General features: G+C 41.7%; 1 protein-coding gene across 5 annotated transcripts in view; it reads right to left on the bottom strand.

Annotated features, from left to right (window-relative positions):
* Window positions 1–13,068, bottom strand: part of LOC307247959 (inositol polyphosphate-4-phosphatase type I A-like) — a 34,914-nt gene extending 21,846 nt beyond the window's left edge. For 4 of the 5 annotated variants that reach the window (XM_080024121.1, XM_080024123.1, XM_080024122.1 and 1 more), the window contains exons 1-10: window positions 12,936–13,068; window positions 4,474–4,601; window positions 4,343–4,387; window positions 3,776–3,894; window positions 1,766–1,882; window positions 1,509–1,588; window positions 1,204–1,315; window positions 818–908; window positions 449–596; window positions 176–306 (exon numbers count right to left, since the gene is read on the bottom strand). In XM_080024121.1, the coding sequence (XP_079880247.1) occupies window positions 176–306; window positions 449–596; window positions 818–908; window positions 1,204–1,315; window positions 1,509–1,588; window positions 1,766–1,882; window positions 3,776–3,894; window positions 4,343–4,387; window positions 4,474–4,579 (949 nt within the window). In that variant the 5' untranslated portion in view covers window positions 4,580–4,601; window positions 12,936–13,068. The remainder of the gene's footprint in view (window positions 1–175; window positions 307–448; window positions 597–817; window positions 909–1,203; window positions 1,316–1,508; window positions 1,589–1,765; window positions 1,883–3,775; window positions 3,895–4,342; window positions 4,388–4,473; window positions 4,602–12,935) is intronic. The other variant, XM_080024125.1, reaches the window with a different exon arrangement.
* Window positions 13,069–16,852: the final 3,784 nt, after the last annotated feature.

Genomic DNA, 16,852 nt, shown 5'->3' with positions numbered 1-16,852 from the left:
AGAGGGAATGGATGGAGGAGTAGAGGAAGGAGGGATGGAGGAGGAGCAGAAGGATGGATTGATTTAAATGTATTATTCAAATGTTTTAACTAGAGTCCCTTTACTGTAATCAACCAGTTTATTCTGATTTAATCTGGTCTAATCTGATTTGGTTTAATATGTCTTAATCTGGTACCTCTGTAGCTGTTGAGGTCAGACAATGTTTCCTGGTACTGGAGTATTATGGTCTGGTACTGAGACACGATCTGACGACGCAGATTCTCCCAACACGGTGAGAGCTCCCCCAGCTCCTCTAGCTCGACCACCCTGAGAGAGAGAGGAGAGAGAGAGAGAGAGAGAGAGAGAGAGAGAGGATGGAGGATGGTCTTTTCAAGGACTTCCAGCAGCATCTCAATGTCTATTTACTGTGTACTTACTCAGTGTGTACTCAAGTGTGTACTACTAGTACCTGCTGACATCCTCCTCCAGCAGCAGCTTCACAAACTGTCTGGGGATGTTGAGCGACAAGATGCTCTCCGCCATCTGCTCCAGCACCCGCAGGTGGCTCCCCCCGGTGGTGGGGAGGCGGTACATCCTGGACATGGTGCCGCCAAACACTGCAGGACCAGAACCAGAACCTGGTTAGACTGCAGGACCAGAACCAGGTTGAACTGCAGGACCAGAACCTGGTTACATTGCTGGACCAGGACCAGGTTACACAGCAGGACTAGAACCAAGTTGAACTGCAGGACGAGTACCAGGACAAGAACCAGAACCTGGTTACACTACTGGACGAGAGGGAGGAGGGGTAGAGGAATGGAAGAAGGAGGGGTGGTACCTGAATGCAGTACCGTGTCCTTGCACAGGGAGGCGTACTTGGTCCGGACACCCATTGACTCGGCCAAACTCTCATCAACCGCAAGCACCGTCTGCAGGGGTCAGAGGTCACAGATCAACCTTCCTGGAGTCGCTGTGATTAAAGTGACTGCTACTTTTCCTGACCACTAGAGGGAGAGCTAGTCCCTAACAATCAACCAAATATCAAGAGCTGCTTTTAAAGGAAAACCCCTACAAGCTGTGTTAGCACAATGCATGGCTGCAAAAGGGTTCAGCTAGCCTAGCTCCTGTGAAATTCGGGAAATGCACCTTCTAAGAAAAAATAATATATCCTTCAAGATCCTCCTGATTCATCTATTCCCCCGAAGTGTCGACCCCTGGTCGTACCCGGCCGTTGGCGGCTTCTTGCAGCGGTGCCACCTTCCTGCGCTGCTCCTTCCTCTCGTCCATCTGCCAGGCCACAACACTGACCCCACCCACACACACGTTCTCTGCCGATCTGTCCATCCAATCAGACAAGGCGATTCAATACGGATACGATCAGATATTGATTCGATTCAAATTAGGCCGGTTTTTGATACGATTCAATATTCATACGAGTGCGATACAATTAAACATCGACATCAACACAGTTCAATATCAATACGATTCAATATGCTTGAATTCAATAGTTGGAATTTTGTTTTTCTCACCTCAGTACGAGGTGCAGAGTGTGATCCTTCTCCTGTAAAAGCTCCTTTACAGGAAACAGCGCTGATCCCAACATGTACATCTGGAGGAGAAGAGGAACCAATAAACCATCGACCCACACTGATCATTAGAATAACTTCACCTAAATCACAAGGTTCTTTGCCGTGCGCTGGGACAAGAACATGCTAAAATTCCATGCTAACAGAGAACGCTAACAGAATGCTAACAGGAAGCTGGCAACAGGATGTTGCTGTCTCACTGTGCCCTGCGCTCGGTCCTTGACATCGTACACCGCCAGCTTGACCTGCGTCTGCTGTGTGACGTTGGAGTCCTGGAAGAAGGCGATGCTGCTGAGGAAGGACGGGCTGCTGGAGCCCTGACAACAATAATAATAATTATTATTATTATTATTATTATTATTCATACAGTGAAGGGATCCGACAGTGCTGCATGCTAACTGTGTGAGCTCGATGCATGGCTGCAGATGTGATCAGCTAGCCTAGCTCCTGTAAAATAAGGCACTCGCACCTTTTCAGAGATCCATGCTGTGTCTTTATGACAAGATAAATAAAAACATTTCAACCAGTTTAGAACTTCGATGTACTACAGCTTCATTCAGAGTGATGAGGAACTAAAATTGAACCAAACCAAAAAACTGGAGTAAAACCCTTTTGAAGTTCGACGGCTTGGAGGGCCAGTTTAAACTTAAAGTGATAAACATAAAAATAACAATTATAAATACATTTAAAAGTGTGACTACAACTAATAAAAACATCTTAAGTATATTTAATATACTATACAACTACTGTCCCCTCTCTTCCAGACCAGCGTGAAAAGCACCCTAACCCTAACCCCTGGCTGCCTGTGACTCTTTGAGATCATCGGACAAAGCTCAGGTCGAGAGAAACTGGCGCAAGTCTGGAGACCATGTTGACCTTAATAAGTATCAATCCACTTTTTTCCTCTTTTTCACCTCGCATCCCTAACGCTAAAACCGCTTACTATCAGGACAAGATAAGCAACGCTACTGATTCACACAAAACTCTCCTCAAACCTCCACCTCGTCTACCCTGACTGCTGATGACTTTGCCCCCTTCTTTGAAGAGAAGGTGGCAGCTATCAGCAGCCAATTCTCTCCAACCCCTTCTCACACACCTAACCCACCAGCACCAGACACCCTTTCTCGCACCTATCCGGCGCTGACATATCTAATCTCCTCCTCTCCGGCCACCCTACTACCTGTCGCCTCGACCCCATCCCTTCGCACCTTCCGCAGGCTGTCTCTCCCGCTCTCACACCCTCACTCACGCACATCATCAACACTCACCATCGCTGAGGAGAGGTACATTCCCAGACACATTTAAGCAGGCTCGAGTAACTTCTGCCATTCTTATCCAAAAAAATTGAACGTGCTGTGTTCAAACAAACTAATCTCTATCTTACACAGAATAGCCTGTTGGATCCGATCAAAAGCGATCACTCCACTGAGGCCGCCCTGCTGAGGGTTGTCGACACTCTGTGGGCAGCAAGAACTACCCATAATGTATCTGTTCTCATTTTGATTGATTTATCAACAGCAGTTTGACACAGTAAACCATCATGTTCTCTTGTCCACTCTTTCTAATCTTGGTATTACAGGGACTGCGCATAAATGGTTTCGAACCTCACAGGTAGATCCTACAAGGTGACGTTAAAGGCCGATTTATGGTCGCACGTCATAACACCGCCGGAGCTACGCAGAGCTACCTCCGGCCCTTATGTAGGATGTAGAGACCACCGCCAGAGCCAACGTGTACCTCTCCAAAAATCGAACTACGTGGAGGGTGATGCAGCACCGCAAGCGTCTTTTTTCTTTTTTTTCAAACAATACTATTAAAAATACAAAGATCCTATCTGATTCTATCGTAGCTATGACTAACTATTTTTGTTCTTGTTGAAGGATATTGAATAAATTAATTTTAAGCTGTTGTATTGACATATTTCACTAACAACATCCAAGTACCAACATGTTAAAAAAAAAAACAATTTTATTCTGATTCCTTACAGCTAACTTGAATTTAGAAACAGGTGCTCAGGCAATTCAATTTGAGGTTGCTTAAATGGTTGATGTATGCCTGATTGTTTAGCCTAATGTAAGTCACTTTGGAAAAAAATAGTCTGCTAAATGAATAAATGTCTGTTATACATAAATTCATTATTTTCAATATGTTTATTATATCTCTTAACGCTCCATGTTAAAATGCTCTTGTCAGTCTGTGTGACCTCTGACCTCTATCACTTCCGTCTGGGCGTGTTTGGTCCAGAATGCCTGTGGCGGTGTCGTGCATGAAGCCGCCACAAAGCTGTTTGGCTTACGATCCGACGCCGGGGTCACCAGCTCCGTGCAAGCTACACACACACACACACACACACACACACACACACACACACACACACACACACACACACACACACACACACACACACACACACACACACACACTCTTTAAACATTGAGTCCATTTGTAAACACTTTTACAGCTTGCTAACGAGCCAGGAAAATAAAAAATTAAAATCTTAATTGATCCAATTTGTTGAAATGTTTGTGGACCCCATATTGTCTTAAGAGTTGAAACATGTCAACTCATCCCGTCCGTCGGTGGATACAGCAATCACAGAATTCCAGAGGGGCGGGTATTATCACAGTGGGGGAGCTTATCACGAAGGCGGAGCATATAACAGTGGGTGGGGCTTATCACATAGGAACAGATGAATGAGACTTCTGGTGGTAAATTCGGCTGCAGCTGGTTTGAAACCTAAAAAACAAATGATAACAACAACATTCAGATCTACTCACACACGCTGAACTCCAGAATGGGTTCGTCCGGGTCCAAACTGTTTCCTGTTGAAGAACAACATCGAGAGGTCACGAAATGTGACTGAAAAGATCAAATAAAATATTCAGTGCCCAGAAGCAAGGCAGCTTACCTGCCAGTGCCAGGCCAAGCATCTCGCTGGACAGTTCCAGGGTGCTGGCTCTGTAGACCGACCAGGGACGCTGAAGCCGGGACCCCCGCTCCCGGACCCCCGCCATGATGCCCTGGATCAGGGAGACTCTGAGGAGGGTGAAGCGGTGGTTTCAAATTAGATGGTAGTATTTGGAGCAAGGTCAGGATATGGGTTTTTTTCTATTATGTTGAATATTTTCTTATTGATGAAAACTACAAATTCCTTAATAGAGAGCAGCAATAGACTGGGGGGGGGACACACGACTGAAAAGGAGGGGGAGCAATGTTTTCCCTCCCTCCTTCCCTCTCTCCTTTCTGCTCCACTTCCTTCAGTCTAATTAGCCTACATGGTGTCCCAGAGCAGGGCTGACCTGTTTGGGTCTGGATTAATTTAGGTTCATAACTTTGGTTTTAAATGTGAAATTCATATTTCTGATTAACTGTTTTATAAATATTTGAGATTTGAATGGTTTTAACTGTTTACCTGGAAACCCTATAATTAAAGTATATAAACGTTGAGCTGGGACAAGCGGGTGTTATTTATAATGTTTTTAAGCTGTATGGACCAGAAACCATTCGTCCTGTTTTCCACAAATAGAAAGATCGGCTTTTCTGTGGTTCTGGGTCAGTGCTGCCCCCAGTGGACATTCCCAGTAACTGGTCCACAACTACTGGCCCAGTTCTCCTGCTCCACATCTGTCAACCTCTTCCCAGAACCACCACGGAGGGGTGGGACTCATTAAAGCAGGAACTAGGCTGGGCGATGGCAACTAATATCTCATATCACAGGATTACAATATGACAGTACTGTAGTAAAACTACCTCAATATCCATATGACAAACCTTTAGTTTTTTCATAAAATATTTACACAGCAGGGAAATCTGAGAAGCAATCATTATTAATGTGGATAACATTTCCGTCGATTACAACAGAAAAATACATTACTTTGCTCTAATAGATGACTTTAATGTAATGCATTACTTACTCCCCTGAAAGACATTTAACTACATCACCATGTTACCAGAACCACAATCCACAATCCATAATAGTGTCATATCTCCACATCCACATCATATCCGAGGCTTCCAGCTCTGTTGGGAGAAGATCGGGAATCCTGGATTCTCTGGAAACACCTGGTGCAGCTGGTGCAGTGGAATGTTTGGAAAAAGAAAAGATAGGTTCCAAATTGACTCTACATGGACCTGCATTACCTATAATTCCTGCATTTACCGAAAAATTCCTAAGTACGACGGAAAACAGACCATTAGCCAGGTTTAACATGCAATACCTCGGCCCACCTGCCTGACGCCCAGAGCACAACAGGAAACAAAGAAAGATGTAAGCAATAAAGAATAAAAAGCAAAATTACATTTAGATCCAGAAAAAAAAGTTTGCTTTTTGAAAAAATATATAAACTTTAAAAAGAAAGTGTCAGAAATTGCTGCTTTTCCAGGACCCAGGAGGATGTTACTTCAGAATCCAGGATGGTTTCTCCAGGACCCAGGAGGATTTTTCTTCAGAATCTCTGAGGGTTTTTCCAGAGTCTAAGCCAAAACGCTGTCACTTTTTCCACAAACACAGCCAGAGCCTGGAGCTCTGACAGATAAAAAGCAGCAGCAGAATAATAATTGTAATAACTATAATAATATTGTATTGTTTATGATGGAGTTCATATTTCACATATCTGTGGTTTATATATTTAGTCATTTATGAACTTTAAGTTATTTTTCCTGCAGCACAAAGTGGCTTTAGTTTTTAATTTAAATCTGAATTGTCATCAGACCAAAACCATCAAGTTTAAGAAGGAAATATGAAAGGTAGAATGATGGAAATGCACCAAAAATCATACGTCTTTGATAAGCGTTGACAGAACTACCTTTAAGTTATGTAACATTTTAAAAGGTTAACATGTTTTGAGCTTATTATCTCCATCTTTATACCCAATTTACATAAAAATCCTCATTAGTATTTCACAATATTTATGAGACAATCGCAAGAAAATAGAATATATATAGAATATATCTTTATATATGTGTATATATGAAGATATATTGAGAGAGAGAGAAACTCATCCCATTGACCATTTAAGGTAAAACTGTTTTACAGGCGCTGTCTGTCAAGAGAGCCTGGAGTCTACAGTAGAACAGAGTATGAATAAGCGTTAAGAGCAGCTGGAGCTATTCCCTATTAAAATGACACACACGCACGCACACGCACGCACGCACGCACGCACGCACGCACGCATCTCTTAACGTTTTTTTTTAAACCTGTGCTGTCAGCAGGCTTGGTGTACAACACAGAGTATTTGTATGCCATTGCATCCAAGACAAAGTTAATCTGCAAGTGGAGTTAAAAATTCTGAGCCTGCAATGCCACTTCTTATTAATCATCAAGAACTGCTGCAATAAGTCTGTCCTGTGGACGACCAGTGGGATGACAAGAGCACAGCTTTTTGTTGTACAAGATCGCCACCAATCCCCCTCTTTGAAGAACAATCTTATGTTTTGATCTACAAACATTAAACAACTAATCATTACTTCTCCAAGAGGGGTGGAATCACCACGGGTGAGACAGACAAATAACAACACGTAGTTGGGAAAACAAAGTTCCGAGTTTTGCTTAACATGCTTGAAAACACATATCGTATGTTTGACCATTCATGTACACCGGCATGCGTGTGCCGGTGTAAACAGGAAACAGAGTGTCTACTCTGCGGTTGGCTGCTTAGTTGCAGAAAATACTACGGACGAAGAACAGCAATGGCGAAAAGTAAGATCAGAGAATTTTTTTCTTGGACCGACTGCAAAAAACATTGCCTCTGCTTTGTGTGTCGGCTCTAGAATATGAGAGCCGCATCCCTCAATGCACACTGCACCCGCCCACCTGGCACTAGGGCTGCAGGAACGAAATTTGAATATAGTTTGAATATTACAAAAAAAATAACAACAACAATAAAGCTCAATATAAGTTCTTTAAGTTTGTTGCACAGTGATGCACATTAGAGAGAAATATTCCCGGTAACAGTGTGCGAAGTCCGCATCGACAGAGACGCACGAGCGCAGCAATGTGTTTCACTCTTCTCCAGTGTTTCACTGTGTGTACAAGGGAGAGTGCACCCTCTGGCACCTCCGTGAAGCATCTCACAGCAGAGATGGAGGTTATAAAGAAAGAAAATAAATGCATATTTTCCAGGATCCCAGAAAACATGGTGAAAGACTTCCTCCACACTGCCCTGAAACTGCCCACGGACACCGTGAAGCACATCACCTTCCACCGGGTACACCGACTGGGACTGCACCATCATTGCTAGGTTTGAACACTAAAGCACAAGGAGCTGGTTAAAAGCAAAGGACGGGAACTGAAAGGAACTACGCTGGGCATGAACAACCAATTACCCCAGGAGATCAGCGATCGACGGAAGGTGCTGTACCCCATTCTGAAGGATGGTGTACAAAAATAAAAATAAATATACTACCAAAAATAAACTATACATTTTCAATAACTCCAGTCTGACCAACTGTAAATTGGTTTAATACTCTCAACTCAATAATCAATCAATTATATTAGAAACAAAATAATCCGAGAATTAAACTAGCAACACTACAGAAAAACAAAGACTGTGGAGGCCAAGCAGCCCCAAACTTTGGATACTACTATTTAGTGAACCATCCTCAAAATATAATTAAATAGTTTCAACCAGAGCAACAATTGGGCCACGGATGGCGAGACGTTGAACAAACAGAATGTCAGGATTTATCAATATCTGATCTCCCATTCCTTACTGAATCTATAAAGAAACATAATTGCTTTAAAAACCCACAGTGGCCACACACTGTCTCCAAACAAATTCACTCGAATCTGGCACAACCCTGATTTTCTGGTTAAAAACAGACCAATAATCTTCTGGTCTTGGAAAAGACATGTAATTACTTATCTGGAACACGTTTTTGAAAACAATTTGCTTATATCTTTCCCAACCTTAATCCATAGGTATATCAGTGGTCACAGTTTCCTGCAATTCCTTCAACTGCAGCCGTCTCTAAAAGTTAAAATCGAATTAACAAACATCCTACGGCCACCTCCGATGATTGAACATCTCACTCATATACGTAGGTCATTTCAAAATATCCCTTTTCCAGAATATACAAGCTTTTATTAAAAACAGATGACACCATGTCTTTACCAACCGTGGAATGGGACCTTGCTGTTTCCACCAATATAAACCTGTGGAAGCTTTTCTATGACCCGCAATTCAAAAATGCAACTCATCCAATATGAGACTTTGCACAGAGCGCATATCACCCAACACAAAATGTTCAAAATGGGTTTTGTGGATAAAGACATTTGTTCTCATTGTTCCCTTACTGTCGGAGATGACTACTTTCATGCCATCTGGCTCTGCCCACCTATCCAAACATTCTTGACTAACATCACCAAGAAGCCATCAACCCTTCAAGGTCACCAGAAGGTTGATTCATTAAATGAAATATGGACTACTTTAATCACTGACATAACTCCATCCATTAATACTTGAATTTCCTAAGTTGGGGCAATGTTGTGGTGTTTTGGGGAATGTGGGAGTCCCTCGGGTCTCTGCGGTGGCTAAATGGTTGCCAATTGACTTAATCTGTTTGCCGAGGGCAACCAGGCAACTGTCACTGTCTAGGCCTGTAATACATTTGTTTTTCAAAACTTCCGAGCTGCAATGATGTGATGAAGAAACTCAACATGAAGAGGAAGTTTCATCGTTTCAGATCAGACCAAGTGACTGTGTGGATGTGAATTCCAGTATTAATCATCAGAATACACAGCATCGGTACTACTTGATAAGTGGACATTTCATAGAAATACTAATATTCTTTCAGTACTACGCGCCATGTTTTGTATATTTTCTGACTTGTAGTTTTCATGTCGGTGACAGGAAGTAATGCAATGTCTGTTGTGAAATCAGAAGCAGCCTGATGGAGGAGGTGATGCTCAGAGCCTCAAGCAGGGGGCACCAGCACGGGGTCTCAGGCAGGGCAGGGCGATAGATTTAACATCTATCAACGTATTGATAATGTATTGATATATTGATTGATATATTGATAAGATTTGGATGTCTGGTGTTTGATTTATTCATGGCACAGGAGTCTGAATGTCTCTCTAGTCTCTCTACCTGTTTCATTCTCTCTCTCTCAAAAAAAAACAAAAAAACTTGATCATCAGCATCAATCCCTTTGTCCCAAACTGATCTGACTTATTGATCCGTCCTTCTCATTAAAAACCAGTGAATCATTGTAACCTCTATCTTTTCTGCGTCTTCTTGTTTCTCTTCCTCTTTGTTCCTTCCTTCACTGGGTCACAGGCGGAGGCTGAATTGGACAGACAGACAGACAGACAGGTCGTCCGAAGGACACCTGAGGGAATGTATCTGTGTTCATTTATTTTTTGAGAAAACAGTGAAGAGAGGAATAAAGAGCAGGAAGATGGAGAGATTGTTCAAAACAAGCTGAGGCACAATGCAAGATAAGATAAGATCTGGAAAATAAGGTCTGATCCTGAATCTGGTTCAGTGTGAAGTTTGCATTGTTACAGCAACTTTCTGTTTTTGAACAGGAAGTAGTTTTGTGTTTTATCTGATTTGGTGAATGAATAAAATAACAGATCTCTGTAGTACTGCATCTTTAACTTGCAGCATTCAAAACCGTACTTGGTATTGATGAGTAGCAATGTACCGCTGGGGAGGCTGGAATTATAATAATTCCCGCTTCCTCAGCGGTACATCCATAATATTGATTATCTCCAGCGGGATGATAATAATTTCATTATCGAACGACGGAAGCGAGAAACTCCTCCTGGAGCAATAATTTGATTTATGTTTTATCTAGTACTAGTACTACGTTGTTAGGGTGAGGTTTCAGGTGGAGCGGATACAGACTGATTACTATTTGGATTACTTTCAGATTTCTTGCTGGTTCAGTAATTCAATGACAACACGAAAAAGGGAAGTGGACGTCACACACTGTGCGGCATGACCATGCAGGACCGATGATGTCACTTCCTGCTACTGAACATTATTGATTGTTGTATTTTTAGAATTTTAACTAAATATTGTATCAATTGAATAATATTAGTTACACCCAAGGCGTTCAAATCTCAGAGTGGTTCTTTCATATAAATTCAGTTTAAAAAGCTTGAAATAAAACAATTGCTTGTTGCAGCAGCAGAGAAACTGTTGCAGGACACAGCCTGGTTCAGACATTTCTCCTTATTAACTTATTTTTTAGTGCCGCTGAGCAGAACCAGAACCTGAGAAGAACCAGAACCTCAGCAGAACCAGAACCTCAGCAGAACCAGAGTAGAAGGTTGTAGAACCTGATCAGAATGATGAAGTAGCAGCTCCTGAAAGTCTGGTCGATATCAGATCAATTCACTGTATTGATCGCTGGGAATTTGACACAATATCATGTGATCAATGTTGTCAAAAGATTATTCAAAATCCCATTGAGGAAAGAATTAAATCAAACTAATAAATCTAATTATTTTGGATTAATTACAGGAAAATGTTTGATTGTTCACGATAAAGAAGATAAGCAATAAAACATTCCTGATCAATATTTCCACAGAGTATTAGTCACACTCAGTTCGCTGCTCCTCCACTCCTCTACTCATAAATAATTCATATAAGTGTTGCATAAGAACACACACACAAACCATAGAGAATGTGTGTGTGTGTGTGTGTGTGTGTGTGTGTGTGTGTGTGTGTGTGTGTGTGTGTTTAAGACGAAAAGAAACATTGACATAGAGTCACTGGATGGAGACGGATCAATACAGATTCAAAATAAATACATTGATTCAAGAAGGAATCATACAGATAAACTGATACTACAGTATATTACATAATATACACTGTATATTGATAAAGAATAAATTGATAAACTGATACTATATTGATAAGATTGATATAAAATACTATTAATAAACTAATAACATTATGATAATATATTGATAAAATACTATTTTGATCAACTTATAATATATTTATAACTGATCATATATTAATTATATATTGATGAACTGATACTATATTGATAAACTGAGCCCATATTGATAAACTAATACTATATTGATAAAATACAATTGATAATATATTGATACTACATTGATAAACAGATACTTTGTTAATAAACAGATACTACTGTATATTGATAAACTGATACTACTGTATATTGATAAACTGATACTATATTGATAAACTGATAGAATATTGATAAACCGATAATGTATTGATAAACTGATAATGTATTGTGAATTGATAATATATTGACAAACTGACACTAGATTGATAAACTGATACTATTATCACTGGTACACTCTTTTGCTCATTTTTCTTTATTAAAACTTTAAAATGTTTTTCTGGATGTTCAAACCCGTCCGGTTGGAACTGGATCATCTTGTCAATAAATCATCTGATCTGGAGAAGAGATGAAGCTGTTCAAGGTTTCTCGAAATACTGACACACACACACACACACACACACACACACACACACACACACACACACACACACACACACACACACACACACACACACACACACACACAATCCATTTGATCAGATTGAGTTTCTGGATTTGATACTGAGATCAATATTTGCATTGATTGGATCTGGTTTAGTGTTGCATTAGTTTGGGAGATAACAGTGAAACAGTCATTAGTAGACATTCTCTCATAAATAACAGTTTAACTAGTGAGGACCCCTGGAGCCTCTGAAAGGACCACGGGGGGGGGTCCAGGAACTCATCGTTGAGCACCTTTTGGTATTTTAGAGCTTATAGAGCTTATAGTGCGTAATCACCGGGTGTCATGACATTTCACTGCATATATGTATGACCGTATGTGTATGTATGTGACGAATAATCTCTTGAACTTGTTTTCAGTCTGAACCACTGGAGGTCGCCGCGTTGAAGAGCGCCACCCTCAGGTCAGAGCAACAACCCCAAAAGGATGCGGAACTGAGGGATGCTGGGACATCTGTGCGCGCGCGCACACACACACACACACACACACACACACACACACACACACACACACACACACACACACACACACACACACACACACACACACACACACACACACTGAATGAAGCCTCACAGCTGATAGATGGCGAGTCATGATGACGTCACCAAGTCTAGGTGCGTGTCAACCAAATACATATATATAAAACACAGATACACGCGCGTATTCGCATGAGTAGTGAGTTACATAACACGAACAGCGTTTCTTCATGTTGTCCTTCTCTAGCCCTCCACCTTCCCTCCACTCCTCTCTATCTATGGTGCGTCACTCTCTTTTCTCTCTTCGCTGCAGTGAAAGGAGAAACTGAAGCTGCAGGTCAAACTTCCTACATCTTGGACACCGTCTGAACCTGAGGAAGAACAGAACAAGAAACTCACCGGGTCCGGGTGGTGGCGTAGCTCTCTCCGGGTGGAGGTGTAGCTCTCAGCGCGTCCGGGTGGAGGGATGAGTCTCCATTTCAGAGGAAAACAAAGTGTTTCTACGGAGCTTTCAGCTGCAGCTCCGTCCTGCAGCCCGAAGCGGTGCTGCGTTCAAATCCAATGAGAGAACAGAGTACTGGCTCCGCGTCTACACGCTGCAGCCGTGCTGCGTTCAAGACCAGTGGGGGAACAGAGTTCCAGCCCTCCTTCTACACCAACGAGATGCTGCGTTTGATTAAATGTTTCTGAATATGAATCTTTATGACTTGTCTTGCACCGTGGGAATGTTTTTTACGGATGTATACAAAAACACACACAGCAAACTAACAGTAGTATAGGTCCATCATCATAGTTTCATCCACAAACTGTAAGAAATAGTCATCATATCATACACAAATAAATAAATAAATGGTTTGAAAAGTATTCCATGTCATATTTATTTAATAATTTATTATGAATGCCTGCAGCTAAGTGGCTAATTGAACTGATCGAGGAACTGTCAGTGGATCACGTAGTAAAAAACAGCCAATGAGGAACAAGGAAAGGCCTTTAAATGTGATATGTGCTATAAAGCGGCAACTAGGTGTGGCAGAAAAATCTTAAGTGCTGCTTGGTTCTATTATCACGATAGGGTTTTATACAGTATACGTATATAATGTACGTTTTTGATATAAACCACCGGTCACAAGTTTTAGAGCACCTCCATTTTCTAGTTTTTATCGAAATTTAGGCAGTTTAATGTCTCAATGTACTGTGAAATTAAAGCACAAATAAAAGAACAATAAATAACTGGAGATAAAAAAAATAAATCATGGTATCGTTTTGTTTAACAAAACTTCATCTAAATATGTGACTCATTATTACATTACATTTAGCAGACGCATTATCCAAAGCGACTTACAATTGTTCAATCACTGACAGACGCAGCCATCAGGAGCAATGAGGGGTTAAGTGTCTCGCTCAAGGACACTACAGTATGCTAGCAGGAGGAGCCTGGGATCGAACCAGCAACCATTAGATCACTAGACCACCAGCTCTACCTCCTGCGCTACCGTATCATCCTCCTACTCATCAAAGTAGCCACCTTCCGCAGATACAGCCGAACACACTCGTGGCATTCTTTCGACAATGGAAATCAAACATTGTTGGGGAAAGTTTTTCCCAACACTGTTGCAGAGGTTCCCACAGATGTGGGCAGGTTGCGCCGCTTTCACCCTTCTGTCCAGTTCATCTCAAACCAGCTCCATAGTGTTTAGGTCTGGAGACCGTGCCGGCCATTCCATGATTTGAAGCCTACCGACCTGTTATTTTGTTCTCAGGTAGTTGTGACATAGCCTGGGGGTTTGTTTTCCGGCATTATATTACTGTAGGATGAACCCCTGAACAACTAGGCGTAGACCAGAGGGTATTGCATGGCACAGCAAAATGCTGTGGTCGCCCTTTTGGTTCAGGGTGCCGCTCACTCTGTGTAAGTCGCCCACTCTGGATCCAGATCCAAAAGAGCCCCAGACCATCACACTTCCTCCTCCATGTTTGACAGTTTGTGTCACACATACTGAGGAACCAACCTTTCACCTACTCAACGGTGCACAAAAACCCTGTGTGATGGACCAAATATTTCAAATAAGATCTTCTTCCAGTCTTCAGTATTCCACTGGCGGCAAGCCTCTTTTTTTTCTTATTTTGCCATCTAAGCAATGGCTTTCTTACTGCCACTCGACCTGCCACACCTGCAGCTCCAAGTCTAAAGAGTTGTTGTCCTGTGAGCCGCCTATCATACAAACTGTTGACTCCCAGATCCTTGTCTTCTAGTTCTGTTGTGGCTCTGGGTCTACCAGAGCTCTTCCTGTCCGAGTCTCTTCCAGTTTCCGAATGCCTTTCGATGGTGTACGAAACTGTACTCACTGACACCTTGGCTTTCTTTGCAATTTCTCAAGAGGAAATACCTACACTTTTAAGGTTTATAATGGTCTGCTTGTCTTCTTTGGTTAGTTTCCTTTTCTCACCATTATGATATCTACTACTTCCTGCAGTGCAATATTGTCCAAATACAGGTACTCCTCACTTAACAACCGAGTTGCATTCATAGGACCAGGTCATTAAGCGAGTTGGTCGATAAGTGAGGACCAGTGTTATTTCATGGTAAGGGGGCGTGGCGATTGCAAACGCTAGTGTAGTGAATACAGGCAGACTGCGGAAACAAGATTGAGAACGGAGATGAGATGAGATGAGATGAGATGTATATAGTATACTGTATATAGTATATACAGGTACATCTCATAAAATTAGAATATCATGGAAAAGCTAAATATTTTTTGTCACTCATTTCAGAAAGTGAAACCCATATATTATATAAATTCATTACACGTAGAGTGAAATATTTCAAGCCTTTATTTCTTGAAATTTTGATGATTGTGGCTATAGATAATCAAACCCCAAAATTCAGTGTCACAGAAAATGAGAATATTGTGAAAAAGTACAATATTGGAAAGTCATGGTGTCACACCCTAATCAGATAATTAACTCAAAACGCCTGCAAAAGTTTCCTGAGCCTTTAAATGGTCTCTCAGTCTGGGTCAGTAGGCTACACAATCATGGGGAAGACTGCTGAACTGACAGATGTCATTGACCCTCTGCACAAGGAGGGTAAGCCACAAAAGGTCATTGCTAAAGAAGCTGGTTGTTCATAGAGTGCTGTATCCAAGCATATTCATAGAAAGTGGAGTGGAAGGAAAAAGTGTAGTAGGAAAAGGTGCACCAGCAAAAGGGATAACCGCAGCCTTGAGAGGATTGTCAAGCAAAATCCATTCAAGAATTTGGGGGAGCTTCACAAGGAGTGGACTGAGGCTGAAGTGAGTGCATCAAGAGCCATTACGCACAGACGAACCCTAGGCATGGGCTACAAATGTTGCATTCCTCGTGTCAAGCCACTCCTGAACCAGAGACAACGTCAGAAGCGTCTTACCTGGGCTGTGGAGAAAAAGAACTGGACTGTTGCTCAGTGGTACAAAGTCCTCTTTTCAGATGAAAGTCAGTTTTGCATGTCACTTGGAAATCAAGGTCCCAGAGTCTGGAGGAAAAGTGGAGAGGCACAGAATCCACATTGCTTGAAGTCCAGTGTGAAGTTTCCACAGTCAGTGATGATTTGGGCTGCCATGTCATCTGCTGGTGTTGTTCCACTGTGTTTTCTGAAGTCCACAGTCGAAACAGCCATCTACCAGGACATTTTAGAGCACTTCATGCTTCCTTCTGCTGACAAGCTTTATGGAGATGCTGATTTCATTTTCCAGCAGGACTTGGCACTTGCCCACACTGCATAAGGTATCAAAAGCTGATTCAATGACTATGGTGTTACTGTGCTTGATTGGCAAGCAAACTCGCCTGATCTGAACCCCATAGAGAATCTATGGGGTATTGTCAAGAGGAAGATGAGACACCAGACCCAACAATGCAGATGACCTGAAGGCTGCTATCAAAGCAACCTGGGCTTCCATTACACCTGAGCAGTGCCACAGGCTGATCAGCTCCATGCCACACCGCATTGATGCAGAAATTCATGCAAAAGAAGGCCCAACCAAGTATTGAGTGCATAAAAATGAACACACTTTTCAGAAGCCTGACATTTCTGTTTAAAATATCCTTTTTTTTAATTGATCATATGTAATATTCTAATATTGTAGGACACTGAATTTTGGGTTTTCATTATCTATAGCCACAATCATCAAAATTTCAAGAGATAAAGGCTTGAAATATTTCACTCTACATGTAATGAATCTATATAATATATGGGTTGCACTTTCTAAAATGAGTGACAAAAAATATTGAACTTTATCATGATATTCTAATTTTATGAGATGTACCTGTATAGTATATAA

Source organism: Zeus faber (genome assembly GCF_960531495.2).
Source record: "Zeus faber genome assembly, chromosome: 2".
Classification (NCBI taxonomy): Eukaryota; Metazoa; Chordata; class Actinopteri; order Zeiformes; family Zeidae; genus Zeus; species Zeus faber.
The sequence above is the reverse complement of the archived record's forward strand: the minus strand, read 5'-3'. Positions and strand labels throughout refer to the sequence as shown.